The sequence below is a fragment of the Atheta coriaria genome, unplaced genomic scaffold (genome assembly GCF_025399875.1).
Source record: "Atheta coriaria isolate IRGN ID8LTWV9N9 unplaced genomic scaffold, Caltech_Dcor_3.1 hic_scaffold_1_pilon, whole genome shotgun sequence".
NCBI lineage: Eukaryota > Metazoa > Arthropoda > Insecta > Coleoptera > Staphylinidae > Dalotia > Dalotia coriaria.
Genome location: NW_027045443.1, coordinates 6970905 through 6987698, shown reverse-complemented (window position 1 = coordinate 6987698; position 16794 = coordinate 6970905). Strand labels below are relative to the sequence as shown.

The window sequence follows — 16794 nt, the reverse complement described above, 5'->3', positions numbered from 1 at the left end:
ACATAAGCAATGCCAATATTCGCCCTGCCAAAATTCGGAGAATGGCATTCCGGCAGATCTTTTTCTTATTTTCGGCGCATTTATGTGTCGGAAATTTGTTCTTCGAGAATGAGTTTAGGATTTAAATACAATACAGCGTTAAAACTCTGTTACCTGGCGATGACTGCGATAAATTCTAAGCTTCAAAAATCTTCGCCGCACTTTAGGCTACCCACATTGCAAGTTGACAATAATGTGTACATAAAAATGGATGCATGTTTACCTGGCAGTGTACATAGCTTTTATTTACTCTCTTACATAAAATTTGAAAACAATTATGCTTAAATTGCGAATACAAAATTAATTCCAAACACAACTTCAAAAGATTAGAAATCGTTTTACATTTTCTATAAAACTACATAAAATATGAATCATTATCAAATCATTACCTAATGCACTAACACATCGTGTAAATATCATATATATCTTTTTATATTTTTTCAAAAACTTTGTATTTTAATATTTTGGCTAATTTATAATATTTAGTATTTATTTATTATGACTCGTATTACATTACTGTTATAGTCTTTGTTTATTGAGCTTTTTAATTTTCATTTCATTTCGTTTTCATAAATATTTATATTTCATTCAGATTTGCAGCGTTGCCTTAAATGATAGGTTCGTATTAGTTTAACAACCGAATTTATTACTTCTGTCATTTTTAATAAGTAGGTAATAATTATTCCGTGCCCCATCGCATGGTTTTTATATGTTCATAGTTTATTTATGTTTTAATAGAAATGGACATCCTAGTTTGGTTCTTTCTTATGTATTTCTTCTTTAATAGCTTTACGTTAATGAACTTACTTAAATGTCGAACGAAACATTGCCAACTGATTCTGATTCCTAGCGAGTGCTATCACTTACAATTACGTGGAGATCTAATGACTTTTAACGGATTTATAAAGGTTTACATTGATGTTTTATAATCTAACGTATTTCGCCATATACCTAATTCGAATGGATCATCAATGGAGACATGAGTGCTGGAACTGGAACAAAGATTGAACAGATATTCTGAGCTAGCAACACCGAAGGCCTTTTGTACGGTGGCTGGTTAATACTACATCTCTTTAGCTACCTAGTCTAGAATTTCTCCATAAGGTGGTTTACTCACTAAACGCTAAATTACATTTATACGCGAACGCGCTGGTGTGTGTAGGTGGGTGCATGTCTCGGATATTAGTGATCGGTGATCATTGTTTTGATCGTAAAAATCAGAATCATATCAATGTGTATGTGTGTGAAAACACCTGCTCTTTACAAATCTCACACTCTCCATATTCGTATTAAATATCTCTACATATCTGAGGAATACAATGCTCGACAAGATCGTTAATCTATGATTCGATATCATTAAACATTTCTACCTATGTAAATTGTGTTTACGCTACGTTCGTATTCATCTTGAGTTCGTTTGAATTCGATTAGTTTATCTGTTCGCGCTTTCGTCTATAATGCTCGGGAAGTCGTGACGGTAACACAGCTATGCGGTCTTTGGTTAATTTTGTATTCCATAATATCACGGCCTAATCATCTCTTAACATACGTAATTTTATCGTCTCGTAATTCGAGAATAGATCCTTTAATTACAAACGATTAACATAAATATCACTCAGGTATAATGAGCCTTAGTTTAATGTTGTCAGCGTTCGCCTGGTCCTACTCAAGGGAGGTTGACTTGAATGTCTATTCGAAACGCATACGACAGCCGTACATATTTTAGCGAGCAATACTGAAAATAAGTTAGTCGGATTCTGTACGAATGCTTACGATGAAACTACACTATTCCTTCTAGATTTCTTGGCAAGTCGTGTTGTTGCACGAACTTTAAAGCGTCCAGCAGTAATATGTCTTGGCAGTCAATTGGCCACAATAAGTTTGTCTGATGCGACATCATGGCAAGATGGAGTTAGTCATTATTCGAGAAGTAGTTGATAATGTTTTTAATTGAATAAATAAACTATTTTGGAGGTGTATAGTTTAAAAGTTCAATTAGAAATGTAGACAAAATATTGAATTATTGAATTGAGTAAATTATACAGAGAATATAAAGTGACAAATGATAATTAAGTCGATATAGTTTGCAGTATCTAAAAATAAATATACTTAGGCTAGTATTCTCATTATCTGTTAAATTCATAGCTCTTTACGTTTTACCTAATCCATTGCAATTGACATTACTTCACTCTCGTTTCCTGATGAATGAAAATAGTTTGAATGTGTTTCGAAGCAAACGAAACTTGCGTTGCAAAACTACGCGCATTACTTATTGGTGATTTCTAGTGACTTGGTGACATAAACCTACTCGTAGAGTCTCATTTACGGTTTCTCTTAATATACTCTCTACGATAATTTGGTAGACCCATGTTGAACACCGACCAGTGTATATTTGTCATGCGTACAACAATGCGTGTAACGTATGCTTAAATACATTGTATAAACGTGAAATGTCAAGTAAAGTAAATTTCTATAAATTTTGGAACTTATTCACACTGATCACATTCGTCGTAAAGTTTTATAGATATATTTTTATATATGTTTTTTCAATCGTTTTTGTATCAAAATGGATTATTTTATTATAATAATGTGCGATATTAATTTGGTTTGCTTCTTTTGGCATGGTTTCCATAAAGGATTTCACGACAACGCGGTTTTGTTTTCTTTGACAAAGCTTACAATACTTTCAGCCATCGATCAATGGAGTACTCAAGTGCTGCGATCCATCTGTAAGGTCATGCATAAACAATTGTAACGAATTAAATATTTCAGTCTGCTTGGAGACTTTGCAACTGTAACATACCTCTTTCGATCCATATCGGACTCTGTATGGAAGTAATAATGCTTCTGCTTGGAGTCAGATGGAATAATTTCGAATGCATGTTTCTTGTTCACCGACGATGTCTGCTGAACTCTATATCCATGTAGGCAAGCAACACCTGAAACAATACCATTGGCTTTAGAATTAGTACAACTCCTTGGCATTTTTTGAAAGTGGTCACCGAATGCATTCTTGGCGTTTGCGTCCTGATAGAAGTACAAGCAAGCGTCCTTCAACACGCAGTACCGGCGACTCCATGACTTCCACTGGGTGCCCAACTTGATCAGGTAACCGAAGCAATCGGGTCGTCGCACCTGGTTCGGGGAAGTGTGAGATCCCGCCGAGTTTGCTCCAACCAAGCGTCTGTGATCTGACTGCCGTCCGCAGCATGCATCAGTACCTCCAGCCATCTTGCCAATGCTGGATCCGTATCCGCAGCTAAATGCAAAGTGGGTACTCCTTTGCGCCGCAAGCAGAAGCGGAATGGTCTGACGGGAGCCTCGCTGTCAGTGTCATCCACGCGATGGATTTCATAATTGAAGAGCATCATAGCACCAACTGGTTGTTTATCCTGGTATAATGATTGGGTATCAGGTAACATATTATGAGAACATTCATACATGAACGCAGCCATGGGTATATGGTTACATGATAACCAAATCAGTAAAGCATAGCAAGATAGAGAGAGAGAGAGAATATGATATTCTTGTTCGTTTTCATGTAATCACATAATGGAATATGCTCTTCACTCTGCTTTGAAGTTAGTAACAAGCAATCGTTGATAGGGATAACTTTTATTATCATATTATTATACTTACTATATCAGTCTTGTAGAAATATAGACAGTTGTCTTTTTCAACGCGAACCAACGCCGAACCCATTTGTTGGTTTGGGTACCGCTAGCATGACCGCCCATTTTCCACAGGTATCCGCTGTAGAGTGGTGCACCTCCATGGATATCCGCAGTTGTAGGGCTCAATACTCCTACTGTTCTAGCAACCTGTATAATGCATGTATATTACAGCATTTCTTATAAACGCCGAAGCTTTTTCTTTCAACTTACTTCTAGGGTAAGTACATCACTACCAGCATGTGCAATTTTACGACCTCGGAATGACTCTTGTCCAAAACGCTGATTCCATTGACAGCCAATACAATATCGCCCACCTCCAATCCAGAACTTTCTGCAGGTGTGTCCGGTTCGATTGCAGAAACCACCACCGGTTTGGAACCATGTATTCTGAATCCAAATTCACCGGATTCACGTCGCACCACGATAGTTTTGTCACTTTCTAAATAATAATAAAAGGTATAAATTATTTCCAGTTAATATAGAAGCGTAAACACTTAAATATTTTTGAATGTTTATTATGATTATTTTGATTCTGGTTCCAAGTTTTGTTCCAAATCGGTTGATTACGTTAGTGATCCTCGAATAGGATCAAGGTAACTAACATGAAATTAACTCATTGTCAAACTTGTTAGTAATTTAAATAACTCCACGCGCTACTCTATTCGCTAGGTTACCGCTTTTCTTAGTGGAAATTGTTTGCAACGCTTGATTTTCTTTGCACCAAACTACCAACATCAACTTAAGCAACTCTTCGAGACTCTGCCTGAGGGATTCATGTTCGCCAGTAGTCGATTCCGGTGCTGAGAAATATCAATAAACGAATTGAAAAGTACTATTTTTTATGAATGAAATGTTGTAGTAAGTTTCGGTGACATACCAAACACCATGCTGATTTTTCAAAGTGAAAGGCAGCGATGTCCTTTCTCCGCTTGATGACAAACACAGGAAATCACAAATTTGAGATGATTGCACGCCTTGCCAAATGTTGGTGTTCGGGGCAAAAGACTTCAGCGGAATGCGACGCGCTTGTTGACTCAAGACACGTTTACGCTTGAAATTGCTACAGTTTACCGTGCGCAGTTTCTATTTTCGAAAATTATACGCGCCGGCTATCCCATGGTGAGCAAGTGAGCATCACATCTATACTTATGAATTAACGCGAGAGTGCGAAGACGCCGATGCTATTTTCGTCATTCCGATGCGCTTCCCTCATTGGTTAGATAAATAACATTCTCTCAATGTTTCAAGCTCTTAACCGTTCGGTTGTTTCTTCAATATTGAACACGGATGCACACGGAATGCGTGCATTGTTTGATAAACACGCCGAAACTCTCAGCCAACAAACTTACCGAATGATTTCGTCGCCTGACGCTTGTACATTTCCAGACAGGACTTTCGATGAACCATGCGATGCGTGACAGCCTGATAACGTTTCTTGAAATCATGCTCGCTTTCTGTACTGCCGGTACTGGAGACGGAATCACGACGCAATTGTTCCTCTTCGCCGGAATCCGATCGGAACCACGTTTGTAGCTCGTCCAGGTCGTCAATGTAAATCCATGTGTTGTCAAGATAGGGTGTGCTGTACACGCCTAGATCATCTTCGTCTTCAGGGGCAGCGAGTAATACGCTCGGACTGGAGTCGGTTGCTCGTAGTCCTTCTAAACTGGCGTCCCTCGAACGTGCCATCGGACGCATCTTCCGGCCATTCTCTGTCCTGCCTCGCTCTTCACTCTGTATATGAGGAATTAAAACAGCATGAATTTCGTAATTCGACATTTAAAAAAGTCTATAAATTCGGTGGGTTAAACCCAAAATAGATCTGACCTAAAATTTCAGTGCCACTCTCGTAATACATGGTCAGATATAAAACCATAGTGTGAGACTGTGAACTTCAGGTACGCATTTACTACATCCGCTAAGGTTTTGCCAAATTTAAGTGTATTTTAAGAAATGCGTATAGTCTGCTTTCTTACCTTTGCTCGAAGTCCTTCAGAGCGATTTCTAAAATGCCTCCTATCCCCATGACCTCTGTCTTCCGACCGGTAACGCTTCTCAAACTTTTTGAACAGTCGGCCACTAGTCGGGTGTTTGGCTCGCGGTGAGTCGGCAAATCCTTCCGGAGGCTGTACTATATCCGGCTGACTGCAACTTTTCTCAACTTCGTCAGTGGTCACGATGTCCACCTCTTTACCGCAATGTAAGCAGTGTACGTGTTGATCGGACGCAGCTGCATGACTGCTAGGATCGCTGTAGAAAACACTGTCACTGCCCGGGCTTACCGATCTCAAAGATTCGGCACTCAGCGCTTTTAATCTGCCGCTTTCCGGTGTGGACTTTTGCAGTGTTGGCGACGCTTCTGGACTATGACTGCGTGGGCTTAAGATCCGGGAACTTTTGGCCGAGCTTTGTGTGGTGTCATCTTGTGCATTGCTTCGCTGTACACTCTTTTACGTGGTAGTGTTCCGGGGAGACTAACTGCTTTCTCTTCAATGCTGTCGCTGCGTTTGCGACTCTTGGTAGGAGACCTTGGAGATTTTCGTCCCTTGTCTCTTATTTTTACTCTTTCTCGGAGACTGCTCAGTTGTGATAGATTCATCTGAGGTTAATGCGATCGGTTTGCGCTCGTCACCCGCGGGTCGGTCTTCATGACAAGGCGATTTCTTTTGTTGCTGCTGAAGTAGGAGTTTACGATGCGGAGGCATCGGACTGCGTGTTCTGACGCGGCGCTGCTTTGGTTTGTCAGTGGGCCGAAGGTGCTCCTTGAGTGGAGATGCTTTTTCGGTTTCGTTTTATCTACTGAAGTGGATGGTTCATCGAGTGACTTTGGCATTTCCTGCACTTTGGTGCGCTCCTTTTCGGTCCATGCGTCTTTCGGATCGGACTTCCAAGTGGCACTGTGCGGGCAGAGATAACATACATGTATTGATTGACAAAGCGGAAAATAATTCATCATTATACTCGTCTTCCAAAGGTGAATCATAGTATCCCGACGAGGAAAAGTGGGCACTCCGCTCGTCCTCTGACACTGACGGGGCATGTTTCGGTGAAGGCACTGGTGGTCGTTGAGGCAGATCAGGGCAAGATCCGTTGAGGCTATAACTACCGGACGATGAACTGCTACCCGTCGGGGATGAGCGCCCGGTGCGCACGTCAGGCACTGGCGTCAATTCGCTAGTCTCCTCCGCAATAGGTGGCGAGAATGAGGGCACAACCATATCATCACCTGGAATATTAATAGGGTAATATACGCTAATGTCAATATGTGTGCTCACCTTCTGTTGGAGGTTGAATTTGTACAGTCCGTACGGTTCTCTCTACACCCTGAAATTAATCAAAAGTTGAATAAGATAACAACGGCTTATTAATTAATGGTAATTTGAGTACTCTGGATGTGCTGCGCCTTGAGCTATCGGTTGAGTTGGCAGTGATGTAATCATCCGTTGTTGTGCTTTCCGATAAATCCGTGTTGGTTCTGCCGGAGTCAGTGCGTGCGAGTAGATCGGGCACGACTGCGGGCTGAGGCGATTCCGTTGACTCAAGCACCCGCTTCTTGTATATTGGCGATATTGTCGTTTTCTTCTTCAATTGCAAATAGTGCTTTGACGTGGTCGCCTCGGGAACTTTAATCGATACACTTAAGGTGTCAGTAATTGTGCGTGGCGACGTAGGACTAGTGATCTGCAGAAAACAAACAAAACAATTTGAATGCATCACATATTGTATCGATGTCGTGCCGATAGTTACCTGTATCTGTTCCGGGAGTTCCTCATCTAAAGCATCTGTATCCATTGAGGAACGTTGCTGGTGTTGTAACATCAATAAGTGTTTCCGGCGCGACGACGGAGTCAGCAGCTTGACGGAAACTGGCGACGTTGTTAATTCGGACGTGCCACTCAATCCTGTGCCGTTATCCGTGCCAGAATCGGCCTGCAGCACAGTCGCTTGTGATTCGTTCCATATGCCATCGGAGTGATCGCGCAAATCCGTCGCGAGTGAATCGCTCGACGCGCTTTTTCTTCCGGACGCACGTAGCACGTAGGGACGACGCACTCGTCCTCGTCGTCGTCCTCGCCATCACCATCGCCGTCCTCTTCCTCCTCTTCCTCGTACTCCACGTTTTCGTCCGATTTTCTCTCCTGCTCTTCACTTGTGGATGATCCCTCCACCTTTAGATACTTCCCGTCATAGATATAATTTTCATGAAACACTTCGTCGATAGAATCCTGTGGACCGTAACCATTTCCGTTCTCTTCATCAATGGACGAAAATACATGATCTTCCATTTTAAAGATGCCCTCATGCCTTATGGGCGCTGTGCGCAAATAAGGGGTATATTTCTTGGTTTGTTCTTCGACGTCTGCCTGGAGGATGTTCTCATGGCTGACAGAGGACGGAACGCACTCGATGCGACGTTGCTGGTCAAGCAAGATCTCCCCATCCGAGGAAGTCTTGGTTAAGAGTTTTTAGCTGTAGGGGCGGCATCTGCGGCTTGAAGTCAATAAATATCTCTTTCTTTGATTCAGATTCTTCGGAATCATGTTCGCTGCGTGTAATTGACGAAGAATCACTCAACAACGGTGGCAATATGTCGGGAGGTGGAGATTTGAGAACAAATGGAGAGCGTGGAGGTTCATCCGAATAAGTCCTGTGCAGAATCTCGTGCTGTTCTTGTGTCTCTTGGACCTCTTGGTGCGGTGAGACTGGACCAAACTTGCTGCCGGCTTCCGAATAAGATTTCGTTAATTTACGACCGTTAACCACGATGCCGTTGGTCTGAGCTCCCTGGGATACCATTTTGACCTATTTAAAAAGCATGTTTACGTGGAACTTCTGTCTCGTTAATGCGAAACCTACCCGACTAACGGTCCTTGGGCTTAAACTTGGTGGTAGTGGTTTTCTACCCAGACATGCCTCCGTTTGCGTCGCCTGTGTTTTCATGGGTGTGCGTATGTGCTTCTCTACTTGAATTATGGTTCAAGTTTATCGCAGCAGAATGCAAAAACAGAATTATGTAATCTCGAGTACAACGTGATTTAACATCAAAACGTCGAAACAATAAAAGTTGAAAACTTGCTAAATACGATAATATATCATAGATTCTTACGCTCACCCATCACGACGAGTGGTTCCACAAGCTCCGGCTGCCTGGTAATGGGGGTAATTTTTCCAGAGACCGTCTAACATCAATGAGCCGTTCCTGACTTCTCGCGGTTTTGCTCAAGCTAGAAGTTGATGCGCCAAGGGACACCACTGCGTCGTCGAAAGAGGTCAGAGTGTGAGACCGAGCAAAACTCACATGTTTCGTCCTGTCAAACATGCAGCTTTAAAAATCAGCTATAAATTCAGCGTGTTTCTTCACCTGTGCGGTGTAGTGTGAGACCCATGATGGTCCAATATTGACCGCGGTCGCTCCATCCGCACCGACTCGTCGTCCGAAGGCATCCATTGGTAGGTGCTTGCGTCCGTGTACGCCTTTCGGCGGAAATAAGAACTGTTTAGGTCCTGTTCGTAATTGTAAATTTCCGTTTGAGCCGGCGGTACCCATCTGCAATGACATTAGCAAAACCGTCACCAGAGCATCGCGCGACATTTCAATCTCAGTCGTATTAAATGGAAATGAATAGCAAGCAGCAAATCTTAAATTTCAAATTGCTTCGCAATCCGGCCAATCGATTTTGTGATCGTAATCTCAATCGCAAATTGCTATGGCATCAGGGTATGCATAAAGATTTGATTAAAAGCTCGCTTTGCATGCAGCTTTGTTCAATATACGAAGATTACGGAATAGCTTGTTCCAATTGCGATTACGAAATAGTATAAATAAAATTATAATTGCTGCACTAATGGCTAGTGATGGTCCATAAGTTGGCACCCATTCACTAAGTTTATTATTGCCCACCCTGTATTTTAAATAATAGTTGAATGTTGAATGTATACCTCGGTTTTCGTACGTATTGTTGATACTGCGGGCGGCGATACAACTCCTGCAGATTCTCGTCGGACGGCACCTTCTGCACACACACGGTCAATATTGACGACTTGGTGCATGGTGATAACTGGTGCGAGGACAGACAGCTGAAAAATCCGCGTCGGTCGGTTTCCAAGGCGCCCATGCCGCGCTCCGATATGCAATACTGTTCCAGAATATCCTGCCGACTGTATAAGGCGGTGGAGCGACGGCTACGCGACTGCACGCGCCCGGAGGTCTCATCCTCCGACTCGTAACTCACCGCGATGTGCTGAATATCCGCCTGCGTGTATAAACAGACAGTCGGTGAAACGCGGGGCGGAATTAAAACGGGCAAAAACAGCGAAATGAGCACTGGCAAATCGACTTGGGACTTGCAACAAAGATGTTGTAAACTTTTTCACTTCGCTCCACGTCACATTAGTTGCGCGGTGCAGAAAATTAAACTTTTAAACGACGCTTTAAAATTTCAGACGTTGTTCCAGTGCCGCCGTGCGGCTACTTTGATGTATGTACGAGTACTTTATTACGTTCGCCGGTGTTCTGCCCGTACCTAAAACTCTCTAACTTTACTTGCTCGCCAATGCGGTATTAATACAAAGTCTTAGTTTTTCCAGCTTAATTCTTTTCAATTACTTTTTTCTTCAAGATCCTATTTGCGAGTTGTTTTTTTTTTTCATCAGGAACAAGCTTAGCGGCGTTTTCAACGTTGGAGATTGCAAAGAAATTGTAAGACGCAGGTTCAAATAAATATTGCCCATTCATAATAAATCCGTTTTGCTGAATACGAAACTCCGGTATGCGCTGATTTCTAGGAAGGACGCATACAAACAATCTAACCATTTTCTATACCTTTGTGGAAACTAGTGTTTGACGTTTCAGAATTTTCCAGCAAGAGCAATTTCTACTCGTTATTCATACGATATTGCATGACCCAATTTGAAATTCAATCACAATTACAGAAACAATGATTTAAATGTTCTTCCTTCACTTCAATGCACCCGGATGAAAATCTAATTTTAGCAAGAAATAAGAAATATGTTACTAATTATATTTTAATATGATTATATCTTCAATAAAATACGTCGCAAAAGTTATTATTTACAGGTCTTCTTCATAAATTTATTTATTTTGATATAAAGTTTTATTTGAGTAAAGTTAAGTAAACACTTACTGTACGCTATACCCTCACAATATCGCCAAAACGATATTTTTACTAAACCATTGCAAGTCAATGCAAGTATTTGTCAAGCCTGATGTGGATGCTGATGTGGATGCCGTACTTGCATTGACTTGCAATGGTTTAGTAAAAATATCGTTTTGGCGATATTGTGAGGGTATAGCGTACAGTAAGTGTTTACTTAACTTTACTCAGCTTATACTCACCCTCTCGTACTACCTACCATTGTATTTCAAAGTTTTATTTGTGTTATTTTTCTGCAAACGATGATTACCTATTTTTAAATTTAATAAATCGCGTTTTATTTTTCATATTTAAAATTACGCATAATTTGACAAAATATAAAGCGCATAAAACAATTAAATGAACAATGAGAATATATTATTGTTTTTGTAAGCCCTAGGTTTATTGCACAATGTTAAGATTAATTTAATTCACAACTGTTTTTGTGTCATATTTTACTCCCTATCTATATTCATGAATTTTGCAACTTTATATAAAAATGTTTCCATTTGCAAGTATAATACTTTGCTTTATCTACATAATTATAAATATTGATGGCCATGTGCACTTTGCATCGTTATTAAGCTTTAAAAATAAGCTAAATATAAGCTATTTATGATATTTGAATTTATGGCCGTAAGTGCTTTAATTAAGTATGCACTTACAGCCACCGAGTTACTATATTCTGGTTGATTTATTCGGTTAATGCGGATATACAAATTAATTTGCTGCGGTGAGCTTTAATTTACCAAAAGCAGATGCAATCAGCTCATTCAAACACCATTTTCCGCTTTGCTCGGTTTTAATAACATTGAATCACCTTGTAGTTGAAATGTGTTCGAATTTGCACGCTATTTCATAAAATACCGCACAAATCGGACGAGAATACGCGTTCGTAAATTATTACTTAAATGCATTACAACCGATTTAAATCAATGACATATTCTCACCTGTGTTGCTGCATCATAATGATTATTGATAATCACCCGTGAGTTACCCAAATAACCTGTAACAAAATAGACATATATTTATGGCACCTGTCACTGCAAATATAGAATAAATCAAAAGAATCATTGTGAATGAAAAAGGAAGCTCGTGTCAGATTCGGCTCGGATGGATACTGTATTTCTCTTTTGATTTCTTTCTGGCATATTATGTTATTTTATTGTGCACTATTGGACATTTATTACGTCATCGAATCCCACCTGTGGCATTTTGTCGATAAGCCCATAGCCCAGAGCGCAAACAACATTTCAATTCCAACCGTACTCTTTTATTATTATTAATCAAATTCCGATCGCCTTTTCTTAAAGTTCTCCGAACTGAAATAAGTGATTATTTTCCGTGGAAAGTATACTTTTCTCTCGATGCACTGCGTCTGAAAGCTTCATTCAACTATCAAACCGAATTTGATGACAATGCTGCACACTTTCTCGCGGTCCTCCGGAACGCGAGCTGGAAGGTGGAATCAATACTCGGCCAGCACTCGGCGGAGGAAGTCCCACGACGCTGGGGTGAGATTATCAAGAGGCGCGTGCATAGCGAAAACCTTCGCGTATGAAGAGCGACGATCTCTCGAGTGCTCGTTGCGCGTCTCGCAAAAGGACTTCAAACATCCTTGTCCGAGTAACGTTTAACCTCTTTGATACCTCTTCGGCAAACGGGGTGCATTCTAATTTCCAAAACTGAGCACACAAATTGAGTTTGCGTACTTCAAACAACTATAATGTTGACGACCGACGCGACGGTGGGTTACTAGGTTTCGCAAAGTTTCGACGGGTACGCAACGGGGCGTTTATTTAAGCGATGTAGTGTCGTATTCTAACAAGATAAGTATGCCTGCGGAGATCTTCTTGACATGACCGATTTTTATTTACTTAACAGCAATGCAAAAATAGTGTCTGGCAACATAGCCAACATTATATTTAACTACTCATTTTGAGCAGAGAAGCAGATTTTGTGTTCAATCTATGAAAATTGCAGACAAAAGCAAGATGATTACAAAAGAACCGAGGGCGCCGAGAATAATGATCATCGCAGAGAAACACTTCTAAAAAGTAAAGTTTTTCACGTCGCTTACAGCGCTTAGCACGAAATATATTTAAACCTTGAGTGCGTTTTATGAGACATTTTCATATGTCAAGACGACGACTTGTTCAATAAAGTGAGGTCGTCGACTGTAACCAGAGATACATCATCAGAATACTTGCGCATGAATATTTAACTTTTGAAAAAATTAAATTTAGCTTGAAAAATTACTTTCGGCAAATGGCGAATAATTAATCGCTGTCTGAGATGCGATTAAGCAAAGTAAAAGCTGCTAAGAGAAAGTTGATAAGAGGGAAGTTATTAAAGAGCTAGACTTGCTTTCAGAGAAGCACACTAAAACAAAATTTTATTTATATTAAAATCGTGCCGCGCTCCATAGATACTGAGTGTTAATCGGATAAGCGCGCTGACGCAAAAGTTATGATATGCGAACATCGATGGAAAAGAACATACGAAAAGCGTCGAGAGATTCGCGTAGGCGAAGCAACCTACTCCCAACGCAAATCAGTCCTTTTAAGTCCTTGATATCCGTGAGAATTTTGCACCTTAGAAACCATCATTTAAATTTTAATGGAGCTAAAGTTGACAAAACGTGAAAGCGCAAAAACGAAACAAAAGAAACACCCACCGAATATTTTACGATGTTTTACATTTTAAATCTAGATATTTTCAATTTTAACTGAAATAGGTCTAGAAATAATATTCAATATTATTTATTATTTCTGCCGATCGTGTATCAAAATCAAAGCTACCATTATGTCAAGAAGATTTACAGTTTGTTCCTTTATGGGTTTTGTACGATAGTAAAATTGAAGTCCGTTGGGATTTCGATGTTTTCGGTTCCAGGCGCAACATAATATCAAGATTTTCGGCGTTACATCAAGCTCACAAACGTTTATTAAAAATCGAAAACAAATTGAGTGCATTTATCCATTTACTTGAAACGCATGCATTGTTTATTGAATTTGATCCAAACAGAATTCATTTTTCAAATCTGCATGCATTGAATATTAATTGAATTAAACAATTATTTTATTCAACTAAAAACATATATGTATCAGTTTTGTGAGCTTGAAATGCAATGTTTATATGGAATTATTTTTGTCGAATTGCTAATCGTTGTAAACAATTGATTACAAAAGTCAAATCTTTTTCTCTGTAATTTAACATACCTGTATGTTCCATATTATGACCCGGTCGTAGTTGAACGTTCATTTTCCGCCACTACCACTCGCCGTCTTCTCGGTGATATATGACAGCAATACGAATTTACCTGCAAAAGAACAAACATTAATTCAAATTATTCAATGAGCTGTTAAATTGAATTTAATTATCATTTTCACGCTTTTCATTCCCGAAATAAGCTGAATATATTTAGTCAGCAAACTTTATTACGTTTCATAGTTAGGAGTGATGAATACGTGAATATTCGAAGTTTGGGCTAATTATTGATTGACTCTTTGCCAGAGTGAATAGTCATTTCATCATTACATAAGTTCTGGGAACACTAATATTCGCTTCAGGGAACCTATCAATTACGATAGTGATATTGAATTCAGCGAAATGCAGCGCACAAAGCTCACTTCAAAAGATAAACTGAAATACCTACGTGCAGGAAAATGTCAAACGCAGGCAGGTTTACAAGGAAACGCTAACAATTGCCAACGTGGATGTCAACGTGATGAAATCAAGTATCAATGAGTAGAGATTTTTCCTATATATTTCACATTATGAAAATGTTATAATTACGTTTTTGTTACTAAATACTGTCGCTCAAAACTAGGGAATTAAAGTTAATGTTAGTTGATGAAATAATTAGTGCTGGTTGCATTTTCCGCTGTCATAAGCACTAGTTTCGCGCTCGCGGTTAACTGCCTGCGACGTTTGCACATTTCCGGAATTCAGTTGGCCTGAGGAGTAAACTCGGACTATTTAGATAATTGCAGCTTGATTTATCCTAACGAAATTAAGAAACATTGCAATTTCCGGCCAATCTCGTTTCACCTCCCGGTGAAACCCTAAAAGACCATCAAGCAAGATGCGTCGGCAGGGAGCAAAGAAAGCCGAGAAACCCCTGCTGAAATCATGTGCCACATAATAAATGAAAGTGTTCCCGACAGCGGCGGCGGCAGCGGCAAACAATTTTCCGTTGCGTTCGTCGTAATTTATTTATAATTTGACAGGGTTGTTTGCGCGCCCGTTTGCATGTCAATATTTCACATGCCAACCCATCAGTCACAGCAAGCGTCAAGTCGACTTCCACGGGTGTGCATCGTGGGCCTCGGTGTGGGCAAACGATGCGAGCACGTGTTATATGAATCACTGTTCAAATATTCGCACGTTTTAATCTTCCTGGCGTGCCTCGGCGGTGCGACCTCGGCGGCGATGGATCAGAGTGAAAGTGAAGTCCGTTTTTCGATTGAGCGCGACGTGCAGGCCGCCGCCGCCGCCGCCGCCGCCGATCGGTACATTCCGAACAACGACAGGTTGTCCCTCGAAAATGCCCTCCATGATGAACTCTCGCCCATGGACGAATTCAACGATGCGTTAAACAAAGGTACCTACTTACATTTTTTTTAAATCAACGTTGCAAGAAATGCTTTTACCATGTTTGGTTTATTGTACTTTCGGCTAAATTGAATACCGAAAAAAGGCATTTCAACGTAAAAAACAAATCTAATAACATTACACTCGTCGGGCTCACGTCTGGGATCCCGCGCTCGTGCTATGAAGAATTGAGAAAAATAAAGGCGCAGGCATGCGTTCAAAAATAGTAGCTTTTATTCAGTGTCATAAAAAGCCGATTTTCTCACTTTCGCATCGTTCGTTTGCTGTATCGATTTGTATTGCCCGTGTATCTATTGACTTTTCACGCAAAATTTCCAATATCCATAACATTCGTTCGCTTGGCATCATTTCGGAATGTGCTGTTGATGATACCCATTCCATTGATAATGAACGCGAAGATAAAGGTCCATGATAACCTATCTTAAACAGTTTCCATCAATTAACCAATGCCTTACTAATACTGGCTAGTTATGAGTGCAAATCAAGCCTACGTTGTGCTGTGAATATTTTCTTGCGCCAGGCATTGAGAATATGGATGCGCCGAAGATGTAGGGCAGTGAGACCATTCAGCGTCGGTATATCATATTCAAAGGTGTGCAATGACGGGATTAAATTTAGGGTTAATCGCATTTTGAACCCATTTAACCATCATTTAATAACGCGAATCCTTGGCATTTTCGCGAGGGTGTGAATTAAATTGCACGTTTCGCCAAATACAACTAACATTCACACACACATACATATTATTAAATGTGAATCAGATAGGAAAACGTTGGCACTTACCTAAACGTAATTGTCGGGTAAATTAGCTTTGATTTTATAAAATGTATAATGCTGTTTGCTCCAATTTTCGACGATGGTTGATATAGTAACATGTCACTTTGGCGCGTTTGATTTTCGGCTGCGTTCGCGTTATTCTTGTATATTTAATGCATGTACATTTAAACAACAATTCTTACATTCATATAAAAATCAGTTATTAGCACCATTTTATCATATTTTTTAAATATTATTTGTAGGTTTTATATGCGCTATTAAAAATATCAATAAATTCGTTGGAATTGATGACCACGTTGAGTGTTTTTAGCATTTGATTAGAACTGAACAAACGGATGCGTTGATCGGAGTGTGCGGATGAGGTCGTCTTTTCGTGTGCAAATATAAGTGTGATGCATATGGTTTTGGTATGAAAAGTCAGTAAAACGCGAACGAAAAAGCAACGCGTGCTAACGCTCCGGCCGATAGACCGTCACTCCGGCTCCGGGTATCTGCCAACGAGACGGCGGCTCCATACCAACACGCGCACGGCT

The 16794-nt window shown here is 40.3% G+C and overlaps 2 protein-coding genes across 2 annotated transcripts in view; both read right to left on the bottom strand.

Annotated features, from left to right (window-relative positions):
• Positions 1–1321, bottom strand: part of chico (insulin receptor substrate 1 chico) — an 18697-nt gene extending 17376 nt beyond the window's left edge. The window contains 1 exon segment of the mRNA XM_065305093.1: positions 1313–1321. Within this exon segment, the coding sequence (XP_065161165.1) occupies positions 1313–1321 (9 nt within the window).
• On the bottom strand, positions 258–16794 carry LOC135793961 (uncharacterized). The gene is given in 29 exon segments (XM_065305083.1): positions 258–2766; positions 2843–2978; positions 3042–3191; positions 3194–3431; positions 3679–3713; positions 3716–3860; positions 3924–3964; positions 3967–4152; positions 4388–4513; positions 4591–4608; positions 5063–5447; positions 5690–6160; positions 6163–6256; positions 6258–6504; positions 6507–6610; positions 6675–6939; positions 6989–7037; positions 7101–7394; positions 7461–7775; positions 7778–8194; positions 8196–8516; positions 8571–8674; positions 8827–8874; positions 8877–9022; positions 9076–9261; positions 9654–9967; positions 11818–11873; positions 14089–14189; positions 16268–16794. Coding segments are annotated over 28 exon segments (4986 nt in total). The 5' UTR covers positions 14132–14189; positions 16268–16794; the 3' UTR covers positions 258–2714.